Genomic DNA, 18,924 nt, shown 5'->3' with positions numbered 1-18,924 from the left:
CTGACCTCAGGTGATCCACCTGTCTCGGCCTTCCAAAGTGCTGGGATTACAGGCATGAGCCTCGGTGCCTGGCCTTTTATCTGGAATTAAAAAAAAAAAAAAATCAAATGTAGCCCAGCTGAAGCTATTAAGGGGGATTGTTGCCAGCTTTAATCATGGGAAATCTGCATTCGTGTGTATGTAATGAGCTCTGCAGAGATTCAACAAGGCAGAAGAGCAGATGCCCTTGGCTGTCAAGGGCACAGTGTCCAGTGGAAGCCAGCCGAGTGGCTGCAGGGTCTTGGACTCACTGCCCTGGCCCTGGCTTGTTGTTGGCCATGCTGCCCTGAGCGCAAACCCTGTTCCTCCAGCCTGTCCCCGTTTCTAGTAGCTCTCTCTCAGGCTTTCTCCAGTCTCCCTAACTTCCTTTTAAAGTGTTAAATATAGTACAGCACAGAAGGGTATGAAAGGGAGAAGAATACGTAAGTTGGACAGTAACAATGTCCTTGACTCCTAGGAGGCTCAGAAATAGGTCTGTGCTGTGCCTGGATGGTGCCTCCGTGCCTGGGGATCTGGAAGGGTGGAGACAGACCCCAGAGCAGCCGCTTCCCTGCGGGGCCTCTCCCAACACCGTAAGGCCGCGGGTGCCTCAAGCAGCGCCGAGAGGGGCTTGTGTTTCAGTGACATTTCCTTGAAGTCCAGGTATGGGGTTTCTGTAAGTGAAGGCTTTTGCCTGCCTTGTTCTCCAGTGTCAGCCTAACACTCACGTGAGCCAAATAGGCCCGGCCAGACCCAAGACAGCTCAGTCACCTGTTCCGCATCAAACATCAGATTCCAGAGCCGGACTGGACCAACATCCTGCCGTGGCCCAGTGAGCAAGGGTTGCTGGCGTCTTTGGGATACTCGGGAGCAGCCCGCCATCCCCGTGTCCCCAGGGAACTCTTCAGAGCACCCCCAGCAGCGTGGAGGCCCCCGGAAATGCAGCCTTGGAGTCCCCCGAGGGAGCCGGGGGTGTTGTGGTGGGAGGGGGCGGCCAGGTGCCCGGGACGGGGTGAGGCGGCGCTGGCGGGGCAGGCTGAGAAAAGGTGCCCGGGACGGGGTGAGGCGGCGCTGGAGGGGCAGCCTGGGAAAAGGCGCCCGGGACGGGGTGAGGCGGCGCTGGCGGGGCAGCCTGGGAAAAGCACAGAGGTGGCTTTGCAGTCCCACTTCAGCGGGACCCTGCCTGACCTGGGATGAGGTGTGTGGGCTTTCTGGGGCAGGGGCGGGGATAGGTTGTAAATTTGAATTTGCCTGATGCTTCCTCAGAGATCTGTATCATGGTCATTTCATAGAAACGGCAAACTCTGTCCCAGCTCAAAAAGATGCTATTAGACTAATCCTTTGATCTCCTTACGTGTGCGGCTCAGCTTTCAGATAAACCTGCTTGATGTTTTGAGGGTTTTCTCTTATTTCCGTTGCTTCCTCGAGGGAGAGTAATCCAGTCTAATTTGCATTTCTCTTACTTTTAAGCTGAGCTGCTGCGCCCTCACGGGACACAGTCATGGGGAGCCCTCTGCCCCATGGTGGGCATTGGTGAAGCCACAGTGGTCCCGGGGGCAGACCTCAAGGGTGCACAGCAGCAGCCCCTTGGGCCCTGCCTGCCCAAGCCCCACCTGGCCCCACCTGCCCTGTGTTGGGGACTTTGTATTTCAGCCTCCATGCAGGGTGACGCTGGGACTCCCCAGCTTCCGGTTCACAGCTTCAGGGTCCAGCAGGTTCTCCTGAAGCCCCGTCTACCGCTGGCTTCCTGCTCACTCTCCCCTCTCCCGCTCTGTCTCTCCAGAGGAGGCCGGGCCTGTGGAATTAGGCGGCTGCTTCACCTGAACTCACTGCAGTGCCGGGAAAGGAGCCTCTGGAACTAGACCCAGGAGCGGATCTGCAAAGGCTACTCAGGGTTCTCCCAGCGGCTCTGAACCCCGAGGCCAACTCGCCCTCCAATCACCTGGCCCCTGAAGCAGGCGGAGGCCCCTGTGCACAGTGGGCTTGTGGCCCCATTTGGTTCAGGAGTGATGGTGACACGGAGTTGGCTCCATCGAGGCTCCTGGCAGCATTACATTCTCTAAGAATAAGTCATAAAGAAAGCACTCCTCGTAAGATACACGATCCACCAGGCTGCCTCCAACCACAGCCTCATCTCCATCCGGGGTGTGTCTAGGTTTTCTTTTTTATTATTATTTTTTATCATTTGAGACATGTTCTCCCTCTGTCACCCAGGCTGGAGTGCACTGGTGCAACCTCAGCTCACTGCAACCTCCACCTCCCAGGCTCCAGCAATCCTCCCACCTCAGCCTCTCTGGTAGCTAAGAGGTGCATGCCACCATGCCCAGCTAATTTTTTTTTTTTTCTTTTCTTTTTTTTTTGTAGAGACAGGGTTTTGCCATGTCACCCAGGCTGGCCTTAAACATTTGGGCTCAAGCGATGCTCCCGCCTCGGCCTCCCAAAGTGCTGGGATTACAGGTGTAGCCACCATGCCTGGCCAGTATCTAGGTTTTCAAGTTAGACTTAGTTTTATTTGCAGAAAGAATAATGAATACATTATTAGCTTGTTCTTTGATAGTTAGAAATTAATAGGCATTTTATATGTAATCTTATGGTCTTACTCTTGGTTGGCTGTTTCTGAAGGAGTGGCTTTGTTATCTGTAATTTGTCTAACTTAAAAATCAATTATAATGAAACCAGCATATGTGATTCACAAGGCTTTTTTCCACCTGGACCAAAGTACACCAGCTATTGCGTTGCCAAAAGTAGGTGTGTTCCTGTTGTGTGATGTGCAGATGGGGGGCCCCTGCAGCAGGGAAGGCAGGCCAGGAAACCCCTTCGCAGTCTCTGCTGAGGGGCTGGACCCGCTGCTTGGGCGGGACTCCCCGCAGGGTGCTCTGCTGCAGTCTCCTCCTCTGCCCGCCTGCGGCCCAGAGAACTCTGAATGCCAATGGCAGTGCCAGCTGCTTGGCAGCATGAGCTTCTTGGGGCGCCCGGGCAGGCCTGGGCACTTCTGCCCTTTGTGCCATCCGCAGTCCTGTGATTTCCTGACGGTTTCCTGAAAGCGCAGAATGGGACTTGTCGATGTCCTTGGCCGCGGAAACGCGGTGTCTTGTCCTAACCTTCTGCAATGCACACACACCTCTTCCGCAGTAATGAATGGTTTTTTGTTTTTTTTTTGAGACAGAGTCTAGCTCTGTCACCCAGGCTGGAGTGCAGTGGTGCGTTCTCGGCTCACTGCAAGCTCCGCCTCCTGGGTTCACGCCATTCTCCTGCCTTAGCCTCCTGAGTAGCCGGGACTACGGGCACCTGCCAACACGCCCGGCTAATTTTTTTTGTATTTTTAGTAGAGACAGGGTTTCACTGTGTTAGCCAGGATGGTCTCGATCTCCTGACCTCGTGATCCGCCTGCCTCGGCCTCCCAAAGTGCTGGGATTACAGGCGTGAGCCACCACGCCCGGCTAATGAATGGTATTTTTAAAAATAAACGTATTTCGGGATAATTTTAGGTTTACAGAAAAGTTGCAAAGTAAGCGCAGAGGGTCCCTTCTGCCACTCCGCAGCCTTCCCTCTGTAACTTCAAAGCCCACAGGGCATGGCTGTTGTAGCTGAGAAACCAGCGCTGGGTGTCCCTGTGAACTCCGGACTTTGAATTTCACTATCAATGTCCTGTTTCTGCTCTAGGACCTTGTCCCCGCTGCCACCTGTGGGAGACAGCCTCCCGTGCACCATTTGCCCAGCACCCTCAGGCCTGTGACGGTCTCTCAGTCTTTCCTTGTCTTCCGTGCCCTGCAGTTCTGTGAGGGCCTGACCAGGCAGTTTGTCCAGGTGCCCCGATCCAGGCTTGTCTTGTGCTTTCTCGTGGGGGTGGACGACAGGTTTCAGGGAGGGGTGCCGCCGCCTGTCTCACCCCACTTTGGCATCCCTGAAATCCAAGTGACATTACAGACAGCTCTAACCTTCCTCACCAGAGTCAGGTGTCTGCAGGTGTCTCCTTGGTGACAGGACTGCTTCTCCCTTTGCACATTTAGTCAGGGAGTAAGTCCATGGCCGTGGGGGGCTTCTCCTAGACGGGAGGATCTGGAATAGCTTGGACTTGTATTTATTTATTTGATCATTTGTTTGTATCAGGATGGGCTCATTTTATGTATGTTTTAAACTCTGAGCTAGAAGGCAACACTACTTTTTTGTGAATCACACCATCTGTCCTTGGCCCTAGGGAGCTCCTGCCGTCGGCTCCTGGGTCCCCTGATGCACCCCCATCAACAGACTTTTCATTTTGGGGTACGTCCTGACTTCCTGGCACTGCAGGGTGCTCCAGGCTCCTCTTGCATTCCCTGCCCTGGCCCGGGAATCAGCCCCGTCTCCAGGGAGCCCCGGGTCCTTTTATTGGCGAGTCTTAAGAGAGTGAGGCCTGGGTGCCAGGCAGGGAGCCCCAGGTCCTTTTATTGGGAAGTCTTAGAGAGTGAGGCCTGGGTGCCAGGTGGGTGCCAGGTGGGTCCGGTGCTGCTGGGATGTTGTCACTTGGAGGCCCTCAACTGCAGACCAGGGACAAGGGTGTCACCTGTTCAGCTGCAGAGCAGAGATGAGGGTGTCACCTGTGTGTGTGAACATCTCCGCAGCCACTTCTGTATCTGTGAAGAGAACATGAGTTCATGCTACTGCCTCTGACTCTAATTCAGACCCCAAAGCTCCTTCTAACCTTCCTAGAACGTTATTTTTTAGTTTAAAAAAAAAAAAAAGGTTTTGTAAAGGGCATACCGTGAAAGGCCCAAGTGGTTGAAAGTCCCAGCTGAGGCCGAAGAGGCGCCTGCGAGGCAACAGGACAGGCTTCCCGTTCAGTTCAGGGGTGCTGTCCTCCAGGAACTATGCTGGGGGGCAAGTACAGGACGTCCTGGTGTGTGGTGCACAGGGACTGCTGGACACGGAGACCCGTGCCCTTCTCAGCGTGGGGGCCGCTCCCCGGGACAGTGACCACGCTCCCGCCAGCCTCCCACCCCACCTGACCTCTGTCTGTGAGGGGCTGGACCAGGGTCCTGCCTGGCCCGGCCATCCACGGAGCAACTCAGAATGTTAATAAAGCCTGCAGAAGCTGTGTTCTCCTTCGAGAAGCTTCTCTGTGGTTACAGAATTTTTAAGAAGTATTTTGTCGGCCGGGCTTGGTGGCTCATGCCTGTAATCCCAGCATTTTGGGAGGCCAAGGCAGGCGGATCACCTGAGGTCAGGAGTTTCCGAGACCAGCCTGGCCAACAGGGCAAAATGCCGTCTCTACTAAAAATACAAAAATTAGCCAGGCATGGTGGCAAGCGCCTATAATCCCAGCTACTTGAGAGGCTAAGGTGGAAGCATTGCTCGAACCTGGAAGGTGGTGATTGCAATGAGCTGAGATCGTGCCACTGCACTCCAGCCTGGGCGACAGAGCGAGACTCCATCTCAAAAAAAAAAAAAGAAAAAAAAGAGTTTGTCATTTAAAGTAGAGGCACAGGCCAGGCGCGGTGGCTCATGCCTGTAATCCCAGCACTTTGGGGGGCTGACTCAGGTAGATCATTTGAGGTCAGGAGCTCGAGACCAGCCTGACCAATATGGTGAAACCCCATCTGTACTAAAAATACAAAAAAATTAGCCAGGCGTGGTGGTCCGCGCCTGTAGTCCCAGCTGTGGGGAGGCTGAGGCACAAGAATCACTTGAACCCAGGAGGTGGAGGTTGCAGTGAGCCGAGATTGCGCCACTACACTCCAGCCTGGGCAACAGAGCGAGACTTTGTCTCAAAAATGAATAAATAAATAAATAAATAGAAGGCCAGGGGCGGTAGCTTAAGCCCGTAATCCCAGCACTTTGGGAGGCCAAGGCAGGTGGATCATGAGGTCAAGAGATCGAGACCATCCTGGCCAACATGGTGAAACCCTGTCTCTACTAAAAAAAAAAAAAAAAAAAAAAATTTGCCAGATGTGGTGGCGTGCACCTGTAGTCTCAGCTACTCAGGAGGTTGAGGCAGGAGAATCACTTGAACCCGGGAGGCAGAGGTTGCAGTGAGCCAAAATCGTGCCACTGCACTCCAGCCTGGCGACAGAGTGAGACTCCATCTCAAAATAATAATAATAATAATAAATAAAGTAGATAGAGGCAGGGGGCAACCTAAATTAGCACCAAAATTCCTCGTAATGCTCCTGTTTTCTGAAGTGAGTGACTGAATGTCGGAGCTCTGAATGTCTTACAACTGGAAAAATGTTAAAGATCACGTTTGCGAAGGAGGGAGGCAAGCATCAGAACAGAACCTCGGAGCAGGTCTGCACGCGTGCGGGAGCCGTGGGGCCACGCTGGAGTCGTTTCCCGTGCTGCTCACAGACGCTGCCACTCACCCACTGGCCACGGCCCCTCCCGCAGCGCCTGCGGATGATCTGGGTGTGTACTGGGCGTGCGGGTCGCGGTGCCAAGGCCTCTCCTAGGCCCGGTGGTCTTCTCCGTCTCAGAGAGCATTGACGGCGGAGCTCACAACTGTCAAGCACCTTAGTCATGCCGCAAACATTAATCATTGACAGCATGTTGACCTATGCGCTGATTAAAAAGAAAAGCTCCAGTAATGTAATTCCAGGAGAAAGTACACAAACCTCTGGTGGCATCTTTTCAATCCACCACAGAAACCGGCTCGGGTGGGGCGTGGGGGTGTTGGCTGGGGCACCGCCGCAGCAGTTTGGGACACACGCCTGCCACGGTGCGCCCAGGCTGATGCCCACAGCCTTGCTCAGGAGTGTTGGGAGCGGTGGACTCCTGAGTTTGATTTTCTGTGCTGGCCTGGCTGGAGTGAAGCTCCTTGGAGTTTGCAGAAAGATTTCCATGCTGATTTCCCTTTGTTTTTTGTTTGTTTGTTTGTTTGTTTTGGAGACAGTCTTGCTCTGTCGCCCAGGCTGGAGTGCAGTGGTACAATCTCGGGGTTTCACCGTGTTAGCCAGGATGGTCTCGATCTCCTAGCTTCGTGATCCGCCTGCCTCAGCCTCCCAAAGTGCTGGGATTACAGGCATGAGCCACCGCATCCGGCCCTGATTTCCCTTTTTTTTGAGATGGAGTCTCGCTCTGTCGCCCAGGCTGGAGTGCAGTAGTGCAATCTCGGTTCACTGCAACCTCCGCCTCCCGGGTGCAAGCGATTCTCCCACCTCAGCCTCCTAGGTAGCTGGGATTACAGGTGGCCACCACCACACCCAGCTAATTTTTGTATTTTTAGTTGAGACTGGGTTTCGCAACGTTGCCTGTGCTGAACTCCTGACCTCAGGTGATCCACCCGCCTCGGCTGCCCAAAGTCCTGGGATTACAGGTATCAGCCACTGCTCCCGGCCCATGCTGGTCTTCCAGTGAATGAATGTAGGGGGCAAACTGCACTGAGGCCAGGAAAGAGCTGATTCTGGAGGTGACGAGAACGTTCTGAGCAGCACTGGGGCAGAGGCGCAGTCAAGAGTCCAATGGGAGCTGGGCGCAGTGGCTCACGCCCATAATCCCAGCACTTTGGGAGGCCGAGGCAGGTGGATCACGAGGTCAGAGGTTCGAGACCAGCCTGACCAACATGGTGAAACCCCGTCTCTACTAAAAATACAAAAATTAGCTGGGCGTGGTGTCAGGCACCTATCATCCCAGACTCAGGAGGCTGAGGCAGGAGAATTGCTTGAACCCAGGAGGCGGAAGTTGCAGTGAGCTGAGATCGCGCCACGGCACTCCAGCCTGGGCGACAGAGTGAGACTCCATCTCAAAAAAAAAAAAAAAAAAGGTCCAATGGCGAGACCTCGGGGCCTCCTGCCTGCACCTGCCTCTGTCCCCGGCGTCTCAGGGGCTCTCCGCGGCCACGTCACTGACTGGCCTGTTGTGTCCTTCTTGCAGCAGTCCTGCGTTAACTGCGGCCGGGAGGCTATGAGCGAGTGCACGGGCTGCCACAAGGTCAACTACTGCTCCACCTTCTGCCAGCGCAAGGTAGGTCTCACCTACACCAGGCTCAGTGCCCCCGCCTCCTCCCTCGCTACGAAGACCCCTGGGTGGCCCTCCCTCCCCTTGTGCTCCTGGTGCCACACCTGACTCCCCTCCCTGTCCCTCCCTCTGGGAATCCGGGGCTCCTGCCTGGCTCCGTGAAGACCCTGCAGAAGGCTCACATGTGACATGGCCAGGTAGTGCTCTCGTGAGGCCCCACAGTTGGTGGCCGGAAACCCTGAGGGCTGCTGGTCAGTGCTTCCCAGCCCTCCACACCCCTGCACAGCCACGCAAGAGAGACTGTCCACAGTTCCATTATTCAGCCCTCCACACCCCTGCAGAGCCACGCGAGAGAGACTGTCCACAGTTCCATTATTCAGCCCTCCACACCCCTGCAGAGCCATGCGAGAGAGACTGTCCACAGTTCCATTATTCAGCCCTCCACACCCCTGCAGAGCCACGTGAGAGACTGTCCACAGTTCCTCTGTTTCTGTTATTCAGCCCTCCACAGCCCTGCAGAGCCACGTGAGAGAGACTGTCCACAGTTCCTCTGTTTCTGTTATTCAGCCCTCCACACCCCTGCAGAGCCATGCGAGAGAGACTGTCCACAGTTCCTCTATTATTCAGCCCTCCGCTCCACAGAAATTCAAGAGAAATTTTGTAGGCTACAAACGGTAGTTCAGGATTGTATAACTTTTTCTACCATAATCAGAGTACTCGGGAGCATTTAGTCTCTCTTTTTTTTTTTTTTTTTTTTTTTTTTTTTGAGACAGAGTCTCATTCTGTCACCCAGGCTGGAGTGCAGTGGTGTGATCTTGGCTCGCCGCAACCTCTGCCTCCCGGGTTCAAGTGATTCTCCTGCCTCAGCCTCCTGAGTAGCTGGGATTACAGGCGTGTGCCACCATGCCCAGCTAATTTTTGTATTTTTAGTAGAGACGGGGTTTCACCATGTTGGCCCAGCTGGTGTCAAACTCCTGACCTCAGGTGATCCACCCACCTTGGCCTCCCAAAGTGCTGGGATTTAGAGGCGTGAGCTACTGTTCCCAGCAGCTTTACTAATCTTTTTGATGGTTTTTTTTCTCATATTTATGAGAGATGCTGGTCTATATTTTGTCCTGTGATGTCTTTGTTTCATTTTGGTGTCAGAGCAACACTGGCCTTTCAAATCAATTGGGAAGTGTGCCCTTCTGCCCTCCTTCTCTGTTTTCTTTTTGAGACAGTTTTGCTCTGTAGCCCAGGCTGGAGTGCAGTGGCAAGATCTCGGCTCACTGCAACCTCTGCCTCCCGGGTTCAAGTGATTCTCCTACCTCAGCCTCCCGAGTAGCTGGGATTACAGGCATGCACCTCCAGCCCCGGCTAATTTTTATGTTTTTAGTAGAGACAGGGTTTCACCATGTTGCCCAGGCTGGTCTCAAACTTCTGGCCTCAAGTGATCTGCCTGCCTCGGCCTCCCAAATTGCTGGGATTGCAAGTGTGAGCCACGGCACCCAGCCTGTGTTTCATCTTTATTCAGTTTGAATATTTTATGCAGTTGAAAATATTTGCCGTGTGATTTTTTTCTGTGACCTGTGAGTTATTTGGAAGTGTGTGCTGGATTCAGGAGTAGATCTAAAAAAGAACTATGCTAATTTCAAATATTTCTGGATTTCTTAAATGTACCTTTATAATTAATTTCTACTTTAATTACATTGTGGTTCAAGAACATACTTAGTATTTTTCAGTACCTTTAAATTTATTGAGATTTGTGTTAGGGCCTAGCGTATGGTCTTATCATGGAGAGTGTTGCTTGTATATTCTGCTCTGTTGGGTGGAGTATTAGATATCAGTTAGGTTGGTTGATAGTATTGTTCAACTCTTTCATATTCTTGCTGATTTTCTCTATTTGTTCTACCCCTTATTTAGAGTGAAGTGTTGAACTCTCCAGCTATTACTGTTGAATTATCTGGTTTTTGTTTTTGTTTTTTTTTTTTGAGACGGAGTCTCGCTCTGTCGCCCAGGCTGGAGTGTAGTGGCGCCATCTCAGCTCACCGCAAGCTCCGCCTCCCAGGTTCACGCCATTCTCCTGCCTCAGCCTCCCGAGTAGCTGGGACCACAGGTGCCTGCCACCACGCCCGGCTGATTTTTTGTATTTTTAGTAGAGACAGGGTTTCACTGTGTTAGCCAGGATGGTCTCGATCTCCTGACCTTGTGATCTGCCCTCCTCAGTCTCCTTTCAAAGTGCTGGGATTACAGGTGTGAGCCACCGCGCCCAGCTGAATTATCTGTTTTTATCTGCCATTATGCCTGTTTTTGCTTCATTTATTTTGGGACTCTGTTGTTAGGTGCATGTATGTTTAGTTTATAATTATCATTCCTGATGAATTAGCTCTTTTATCATTATAAAACATCCTTCTTTGTCTCAGTAAGTTTTTTATTTTTTATTTAATTTTTTTTTTTTTTTTCTTACAGAGATGGAGTCTTACTATGTTGACCAGCCTGGTCTCCATCTCCTGGCTTTGGGCGATCCTCCCATGTCAGCCTCCCAAAGTGCTAGGATTATAGGCATGAGGCACTACACCAGCCAATAGAAGTTTTTATATTAAAATTTACTTTTTCTAGCTGGGCACAGTGGCTCACGCCTGTCATCCCAGCACTTTGGGAGGTTGAGGCAGGTGGATCACCGGTCAGGAGTTTGAGACCAGCTTGGCTAACATGGTAAGACCCCATCTCTACTAAAAACACAAAAATTAGCCAGGCGTGGTGGCGCGTGCCTGTAATCCCAGCTACTAGGGGGGCTGAGGCAGGAGGATTGCTTGAACCTGGGAGGTGGAGGTTGCAGTAAGCCAAGATCACTCCACTGCACTCCAGCCTGGGCAACAGAGCGAGACTCCATCTCAAAAAAAAAATTACCTTTTCTGATAGTAGCATAGACACTCCACCTGTCTTATGGTGAATGTTTGCATCTTTTACTTTTGAGTCAGAGTCTCACTCTGTCACCCAGACTGGGGCGCAGTGGCATGATCTTGACTCACGGCTGCCTCTACAGATACACGCCCCATGCCCAGCTAATTTTTTGTATTTTTAGTTGAGATGGGGTTTCGCCATTTTGCCCAGGCTGGTCTCGACCCCTTGGACTCAAGTGTTCCACCCCCGCTTGGCCTCCCAAAGTGCTGGGATGACAGGTGTGAGTCACTGCGCCCAGCCTGCATCTTTTTAAAAAAAACTTTTTTGGCTGGGTGCAGTGGCCCGCACCAGTAATCCCAACACTTTGGGAGGCCAAGAGGGGAGGATCTCTTGAGCCAGGACCAGCCTGGCCAACAAAGGGAGACCCTGTTTCTATTTTTTAATTAAATAAACATATAAATAAACAAACATCTTGTTACTTCTAATTTTGTGTCCTTGGCTCTTAAGCATTCCCTTAGAGACAGAATGTGGTTGGATCTTAGGTTTTAATCTAGTCTGATAGTCTCTGCCTTTTTTTTTTTTTGAGACGGACTGTCACTCTGTCCCCCAGGCTGGAATGCAGTGGCTCCATCTCCACTCACTGCAACCTCCATCTCCTGGGTTCAAGTGATTCTCATATCTCAGCCTCCCAAGTAGCTGGGATTACAGGCTCCTGCCACCACACTCAGCTAATTTTTGTATTTTTAATAGAGACGGGTTTCACCATGTTGGCCAGGCTGGTCTCAAACTCCTGACCTCAAGAGATTCACCCGCCTCAGCCTCCCAAAGTGGTGGGATTACAGGTGTGAACCACCACACTAGTCTCTGCCTTTTGATTGGAGTGTTTAATCTACTTTTTTGTTTTTTGTTTTTGTTTTGTGTTTTTTTTTTTAGACAATCTCACTCTGTCGCCAGGCTGGAGTGCAATGGCACGATCTCAGCCCACTGCAACCTCAACATCCCGGGTTCAAGTGATTTCCCTTCCTCAGCCTCCTGAGTAGCTGGGATTATAGGCATGAGCCACCACGTCCAACTAATTTTTGTGTTTTTAGTAGAGATGGGGTTTCTCCGTGTTGGCAAGGCTGGTCTCGAACTCCTGACCTCAGGTGATCCACTCGCCTCAGCCTCCCAAAGTTCTAAGATTACAGGTGTGAGCCACCGCACTGGAACTTGGCCTGTTTTGTTTTTTGAATTGAGACAGAGTATCACTTTGTTGCCCAGGCTGGAGTGCACTGGCGTAATCTCGGCTCACTGCAGCCTCCACCTCCTGGGTTCAAGGGATTCTCGTGCCTCATTCTCCCGAGTAACTGGGACTGCAGGAGTGTGCCATCAGACCTGGCTAATTTTTGTATTTTTAGTAGACACAGGGTTTCACCATGTCGGTCAGGCTGGTCTTGAGCTCCTGACCTCAAGTGATCCGCCCGCCTCGGCCTCCCAAACTGCTGGGATTATAGGTGTGAGCCACCACACCCAGCCGTTTTTTTTTTTTTTTTTTTTTTTTTTTTAAGTGGGGTCTCTCTCTGTCACCCAGGCCAGAGTGCAGTGGCACAATCTCAGCTCAGTGCAACCTCCGCTTCCCGGGTTCAAGCAATACTCCTCCCTCAGCCTCCCAAGTAACTGGGATTACAGGCACCCGCCACCATGCCCGTTTTTGTTGTTGTTGTTGTGTTGTGTGTGATGGAGTCTCGCACGGTTGCCCAGGCTAGAGTGCAGTGGCGCAATCTCAGCTCACTGCAGCCTCTGCCTCCCGGGTTCAAGCGCTTCTCCTGCCTCAACCTCCCAAGTAGTTGGGATTACAGGCATGCACCACCATGCCAGGCTAATTTTTGAATTTTTTGTAGAGAGAGGGTTTTGCCATGTTGGCCAGGCTGGTCTTGAACTCCTGGGCTCAAGTAACCCTCCCACCTTGGCCTCCCAAAGTGCTGGGATTATAGGCATGAGCCACTGCGCAAAACCTAATCTCATGTTTAATGTAATTATCAATGTGAGTGGATTTGTGTTTGTATTTGCAGTTTATGTTTCATGTTTTGCTCCTCTGTTCTTTCACTGCCTTCTTTTCTGTTAAATGTGTATTTTCTAGTTGTGTTTTCTAGTGTACCACTTCAATTCTTTTGTTGAACATTTTTAAACAGTATCTTTAAAGTTGTTATTTTCTTACTGCTATAGGTATTACAATATACATTTTAATTTATCTCAGTTTTCAGTAGGAGGATAGAATTTCCTCAAGCAGGGAAAGCGTACTGCAGAGGCTGAGTGTATACATTCCTGGCAAACACTATTTGGGCCCCAATATAAGCACTTACTGAGCTCCTTTCACCTACAGAACGAACACATCCCGTTCTTTTAAAAGCTGCCTTCCAGCCGGACCTCCAGCCCAGGACACCCTGTCCTCAAGCCTCCCTCAGATCCTGTTCTTTAAAAAGCTGCCTTCAGCCGGGCACGGTGGCTCACGCCTGTAATCCCAGCACTTTGGGAGGCCGAGGCGGGCGGATCACGAGGTCAGGAGATTGAGACCATCCTGGCTAACATGGTGAAACCCCGTCTCTACTAAAAATACAAAAAAATTAGCTTGGCGTGGTGGCGGGCGCCTGTAGTCCCAGGTACTCGGGAGGCTGAGGCAGGAGAATGGCATGAACCCGGGAGGCGGAGCTTGCAGTGAGCCGAGATCGTGCCACAGCACTCCAGCCTGGGAGACAAAGGGAGACTCCGTCTCAAAAAAAAAAAAAAGGCAGTGATAATTTTAAAAATTAATTGTAGAGGACTTGGTATGTACACAAAAGTATACACGAGTTTATGCATGTTATGAAGCCCCAACAGGAATCCGCTGCACCCAGCACCCACCTGAAGAAAGCCAGCCTTGGGGGCCAAGCTCCATATGATTCAGCCCCTCCTAGGCCTGGGGGCCGTCAGCTGAGGCGTGTTTCTGGTACCTGTGCTCTTTATGCTTTCTCCACACACACGCGCCTGTAGACAGGGCACCTCTGCAGTCCCCACAGCCGGGCCTGTTCCCCAGGAGGGTCTGGGGGCTCTGGGCATTTTTCCCCACCCAGCCCTGGTGTCCTGCCTGTGGCCTGCTTCCAGCACCGCCTGGGTCAAGTCTACCCACCTGCTCCCAGCACCGCCTGGATTGAGTCACCTACCTGCTGTGGTGGCAACACTTTTGTCTTAATCCTTAACTTTGGAAAATGTGAGACGTGCACATGAGTTGGATCGCCCAGGAGAGGCCCGTCGCCCTCGCCTGTATCAGCTGCTTTAGCGCCTGCCCTCCTGGCTTGTCACAACCCCTCTCTCTCTGGGCTGAGGGCTGAGCATTTTAAAGCAAGCCCCACGCATCATCATTTTCATGTGTGAGGCCTGGATCACTGTAAGTCAGATTTGGATTGTGTTTTAATTGGATTTTTAGTCACTGTTTTTATTTCATTACTTATTTTTGGTTTTTATTTGTTCGTTTGTTTTTGGTTTTGTTTCTGTTTTTGAGACAGGGTCTGGCTCTGTCACCCAGGCTGGAGTGCAGCGGCGCGATCTCGGCTCACTGCAACCTCCACTTCCCAGGTTCAAGCGATTCTCCTGCCTCAGCCTCCCTAGTAGCTGGGGGATTACAGGCACCCGCCACCACGTCCGGCTAATTTTTGTATTTTTAGCAGAGACGGGGTTTCACCATGTTGTTCAGGCTGGTCTTGAACTCCTGACCTCATGATCTGCCTGCCTTGGCCTCCCAAAGTGCTGAGATTACTGGCATGAGCCACCGTACCCAGCCTATTTTAGGTTTTCTATAGACAGGGTCTCGCTTTGTCACCCAGGCTGCAGTCCAGTGGTGCCATCACGGCTCACTACAGCCTTGATCTCCTGGCTCAAATGATCCTCCTGCCTCTGTCTCCCAAGTAGCTTGGACCACAGGCGTGAGCCACCACACCCAGCTAATTTTAAAACATTTTTTTTTTTTTATAGAGATAGGGTCTTGCTATGTTGCTCAGGCTGGTCTCCAACCCCTGTCCTCAAGTGACCTTGACCTCCCGAAGTCATTGTTTTTACAGTCTGTGATGTTGGCTTTTCTCATTTATTTGTATCAGGCACTTTCACTGTTAGCTTCTTGTGAATTTAACCATTTTTTTCCGTTTTCCAAAAACTGAAACGCTAACTTCTAATTCTGGCTTTTCAGATAATGATTTTTTTTTCAAAAATGTTTAAGCATTATACTGTAAGAAGCATCACATTGATGTTTAAGATGGAAAAATTTGCTTTAAAAAAGAACTCAGTAGTTCTGATTTTAAAAGTCAACCCTGGGCATTTGCCTCTTTGCTGGAAGAACCTGATGGAAGCTTCTGTAGCTCAGAGTCAACACTGATGTGCGCCCTCTCTCCCTCCATCTGCACAGGCCCCAGGGAGTGGCTCAAACCTGTAGACCAGAGAAGGAAGCATCTAGAACTCCTGGGGACCTTGTCCGCCACCCACATCCTCTCACGGGGGGCAGCTCCCATGAGGGGTGCAGGCCCCTCACCCCACACAGAGTCTCGGCAGGAACCGGAACCCTTCCTGGTTGCCCCGGAGTGGAGGCCCGGGAGGGGTGGGCGGTGGGTCTGCACCAGATGCTGCAGTTTGCTGATGTGTGGCTTTCGTGCTATATAGATTTATAGTCTGTTACCAGGTAATTTTAATTTTTTTTTTTTTTTTGAGACGTAGTCTCACTCTGTTGCCCGGGCTGGGGTGCCGTGGCACAATCTTGGCTTACTGCAACCTCTGCCTCCCAGGTTCAAGCGATTCTTGTGCCTCAGCCTCCCAAGTAGCTGAGATTGCAGGTGCGCATGACCACAGGCGGCTAGTTTTTGTATTTTTAGTAGAGATGGGGTTTTGCCATGTTGGGCAGGCTGGTCTCGAGCTCCTGGCCTCAGGTGATCTGCCCACCTCGGCCTCCCAACATGATGGGATTACAGCCGTGAACCACTGTGCCCGGCCTAATTTTGCTCTTTTATTATAATCAGCTGGAATTCTGCTCTCTAGGGAATAACTCTGTCACCATTTGGAAGCATTTATTTCTGCTCTGTGTGTTATATACATACCTATCACGCCCTCGTGCACGGAGCTGCCTCTGTCTGACGAGGCCGTCTCAGCTTCAGCACCTGGCGCTTCCTCTAGAGCTCTGCTCCATTCCGAGGTGCTCGACATAGCAGGGAGGCAGAGCCTGGTTCTGTGTGCTGACCTCACAGGAGCTGTGGCTTCTCCCAAGCACCATCCCCCACCTCCTTTCTCTGCAGCCACTGGCTGGTTCGTTTGCTTTTTCATCTTTGCCATTAAAAACAGAACTGAGGCGGGGCACAGTGGCTCACACCTGTAATCCCAGCACTTTGGGAGGCTGAGGCGGGCGGATCCCCTGAGGTCAGGAGTTCGAGACCAGCCTGACCAACATGGTGAAACCCTGTCTCTACTAAAAATGCAAAACATTAGCCAGATGTGGTGGCGTGCACCTGTAATCCCCGCTACTAGGGAGGCTGAGGCAAGAGAATTGCTTGAACCCAGGAGGCAGAGGTCGTGGTGAGCCGAGATTGCGCGTTACACTCCAGCCTGGGAAACAAGAGCGAAACTCTGTCCGAAAAACAACAAAAAAACCCCCACAGAACTTGATCGTAATTTACATATGTAATATTTACATATTTAAATGTTTTTCTGCGTTTGTGATATTTTTTGTTTACATCCCTAACACAAAACAACTGGTTTGGAGAGTCTTACCCTGGTTTGTTGTTTGACTTTTTTTTTTTTTTTTTTTTTTTTGATATGGAGTTGTTCTGTCACCCAGGCTGGAGTGCAGTGGCACCATCTCGGCTCCCTGCAACCTCCGCCTCCCAGGTTCAAGCAGTTCTCCTGCCTCAGCCTCCCGAGTAGCTGGGCTTAGAGGTGCCTGCCACCATGCCCAGCTAATTTTTGTATTTTTAGTAGATATGGGGTTTCACCATGTTGGCCAGGCTGGTCTCGAACTCCTGACCTCAGGGGATCCACCCGCCTGGGCCTCCCAAAGTGTTGGGATTACAGGCGTGAGCCACCGTGACCCGCCTGTTGTTTGCCTTTTGATCCAATTCCTCAAACCAAGAGAGTGTGGGGAAGGCTGTATTGGAGCAGAGACCACCAGAGTTTGGGTGCACGGGGGCTGGGGAGGGCATTCTCAGCACCTCCAGGTGAGCTTACAGAGGGCTGCACCCTCTGGGGTGAGGAGCCTGGGGTCTGCCTTGGGGACCCTGCCCAGACCCTGCTCCAAGGCCCTGCTCCACCCACTGACCCTGCTGACATGGGTGTGTCCTCCCTTCCAGGACTGGAAGGATCACCAGCACATATGCGGCCAGTCAGCAGCTGTCACCGTCCAGGCAGACGAAGTCCACGTGGCTGAAAGCGTGATGGAGAAGGTGACCGTGTGAGGCTCCATCGGCCGCCCTGGGAGCTGGGGCCCCTCACACTCCTGTGAGGCTTTTGCAGGTCGAAGGCCCCCCTGAGGACTCTGGGGGGACGTTGAGAAGAGGGGTGTGGGAAGGTAAAGAAACTTGCTGGACAAGTTATTAACACACTTTAAGCGAATGGTGCCCTGGGGAGCGGACTCCCCCCGCCCGGGCCCCCTGCCCGCTCACGGACAGATTTTTTATCCCTGGGATCATGAGCGTCCGGTCTTGCCCACAGGGCCTGTGCTGCGACGCACATACATACGTGTTGTGTCTGTCAATAAAGTGTAAATAAGGTCTCCCTGCCCCACACGGCCGGTTGCAGTGCCAGCCCTCGGGGGGGGTTGCCTCCCCTTCCTCCTACTGCACAGGTGGGAAAACCAAGCCCACTGCACCTCCGGTGCACGGGGCAGCGTGGCCAGGCCGGAGCCTCCGGTGCACGGGGCAGCGCGGCCAGGCCAGGCCGGAACCTCCGGTGCACGGGGCAGCGCGGCCAGGCCGGAGCCTCCGGTGCACGGGGCAGCGCGGCCAGGCCGGAGCCTCCGGTGCACGGGGCAGCGCGGCCAGGCCAGGCCGGAACCTCCGGTGCACGGGGCAGCGCGGCCGGGCTGGAGCCTCCGGTGCACGGGGCAGCGCGGCCGGGCTGGAGCCTCCGGTGCACGGGGCAGCGCGGCCAGGCCAGGCTGGAGCCTCCGGTGCACGGGGCAGCGCGGCCGGGCTGGAGCCTCCGGTGCACGGGGCAGCGCGGCCAGGCCAGGCCGGAACCTCCGGTGCACGGGGCAGCGCGGCTGGGCTGGAGCCTCCGGTGCACGGGGCAGCGCGGCCGGGCTGGAGCCTCCGGTGCACGGGGCAGCGCGGCCAGGCCAGGCTGGAGCCTCCGGTGCACGGGGCAGCGCGGCCGGGCTGGAGCCTCCGGTGCACGGGGCAGCGCGGCCAGGCCAGGCTGGAGCCTCCGGTGCACGGGGCAGCGCGGCCAGGCCAGGCTGGAGCCTCCGGTGCACGGGGCAGCGCGGCCGGGCTGGAGCCTCCGGTGCACGGGGCAGCGCGGCCGGGCTGGAGCCTCCGGTGCACGGGGCAGCGCGGCCGGGCTGGAGCCTCCGGTGCACGGGGCAGCGCGGCCAGGCCAGGCTGGAGCCTCCGGTGCACGGGGCAGCGGCGCGGCCGGGCTGGAGCCTCCGGTGCACGGGGCAGCGGCGCGGCCGGGCTGGAGCCTCCGGTGCACGGGGCAGCGGCGCGGCCGGGCTGGAGCCTCCGGTGCACGGGGCAGCGGCGCGGCCGGGCTGGAGCCTCCGGTGCACGGGGCAGCGGCGCGGCCGGGCTGGAGCCTCCGGTGCACGGGGCAGCGGCGCGGCCGGGCTGGAGCCTCCGGTGCACGGGGCAGCGGCGCGGCCGGGCTGGAGCCTCCGGTGCACGGGGCAGCGGCGCGGCCGGGCTGGAGCCTCCGGTGCACGGGGCAGCGGCGCGGCCGGGCTGGAGCCTCCGGTGCACGGGGCAGCGCGGCCGGGCTGGAGCCCTGGCGTCTGGTGGGTCGTGTAGTCCAGGAGGTCTTCGTTCCTTCTGTTCCACGAGACCCTCGTGGCTGCTGGGAGGTGCAGCAGGCCTATGGCCCTTCCGGCCAGGTTTCGGGGCACAT

At 53.8% G+C, this 18,924-nt stretch overlaps 1 protein-coding gene across 3 annotated transcripts in view; it reads left to right on the top strand.

The window, feature by feature from the left end:
• The window catches only part of DEAF1 (DEAF1 transcription factor), a 79,124-nt gene extending 61,534 nt beyond the window's left edge, over positions 1–17,590 (top strand). For all 3 annotated transcript variants that reach the window (NM_001008974.2, XM_054661039.2, XM_054661038.1), the window contains exons 11-12: positions 7,864–7,953; positions 17,169–17,590. In NM_001008974.2, coding sequence (NP_001008974.2) covers positions 7,864–7,953; positions 17,169–17,273 — 195 coding nt within the window. In that variant the 3' untranslated portion in view covers positions 17,274–17,590. The remainder of the gene's footprint in view (positions 1–7,863; positions 7,954–17,168) is intronic.
• Positions 17,591–18,924: the final 1,334 nt, after the last annotated feature.

The sequence above is a fragment of the Pan troglodytes genome, chromosome 9 (assembly GCF_028858775.2).
Source record: "Pan troglodytes isolate AG18354 chromosome 9, NHGRI_mPanTro3-v2.0_pri, whole genome shotgun sequence".
NCBI classification, from domain to species: domain Eukaryota; kingdom Metazoa; phylum Chordata; class Mammalia; order Primates; family Hominidae; genus Pan; species Pan troglodytes.
The sequence above is the reverse complement of the archived record's forward strand: the minus strand, read 5'-3'. Positions and strand labels throughout refer to the sequence as shown.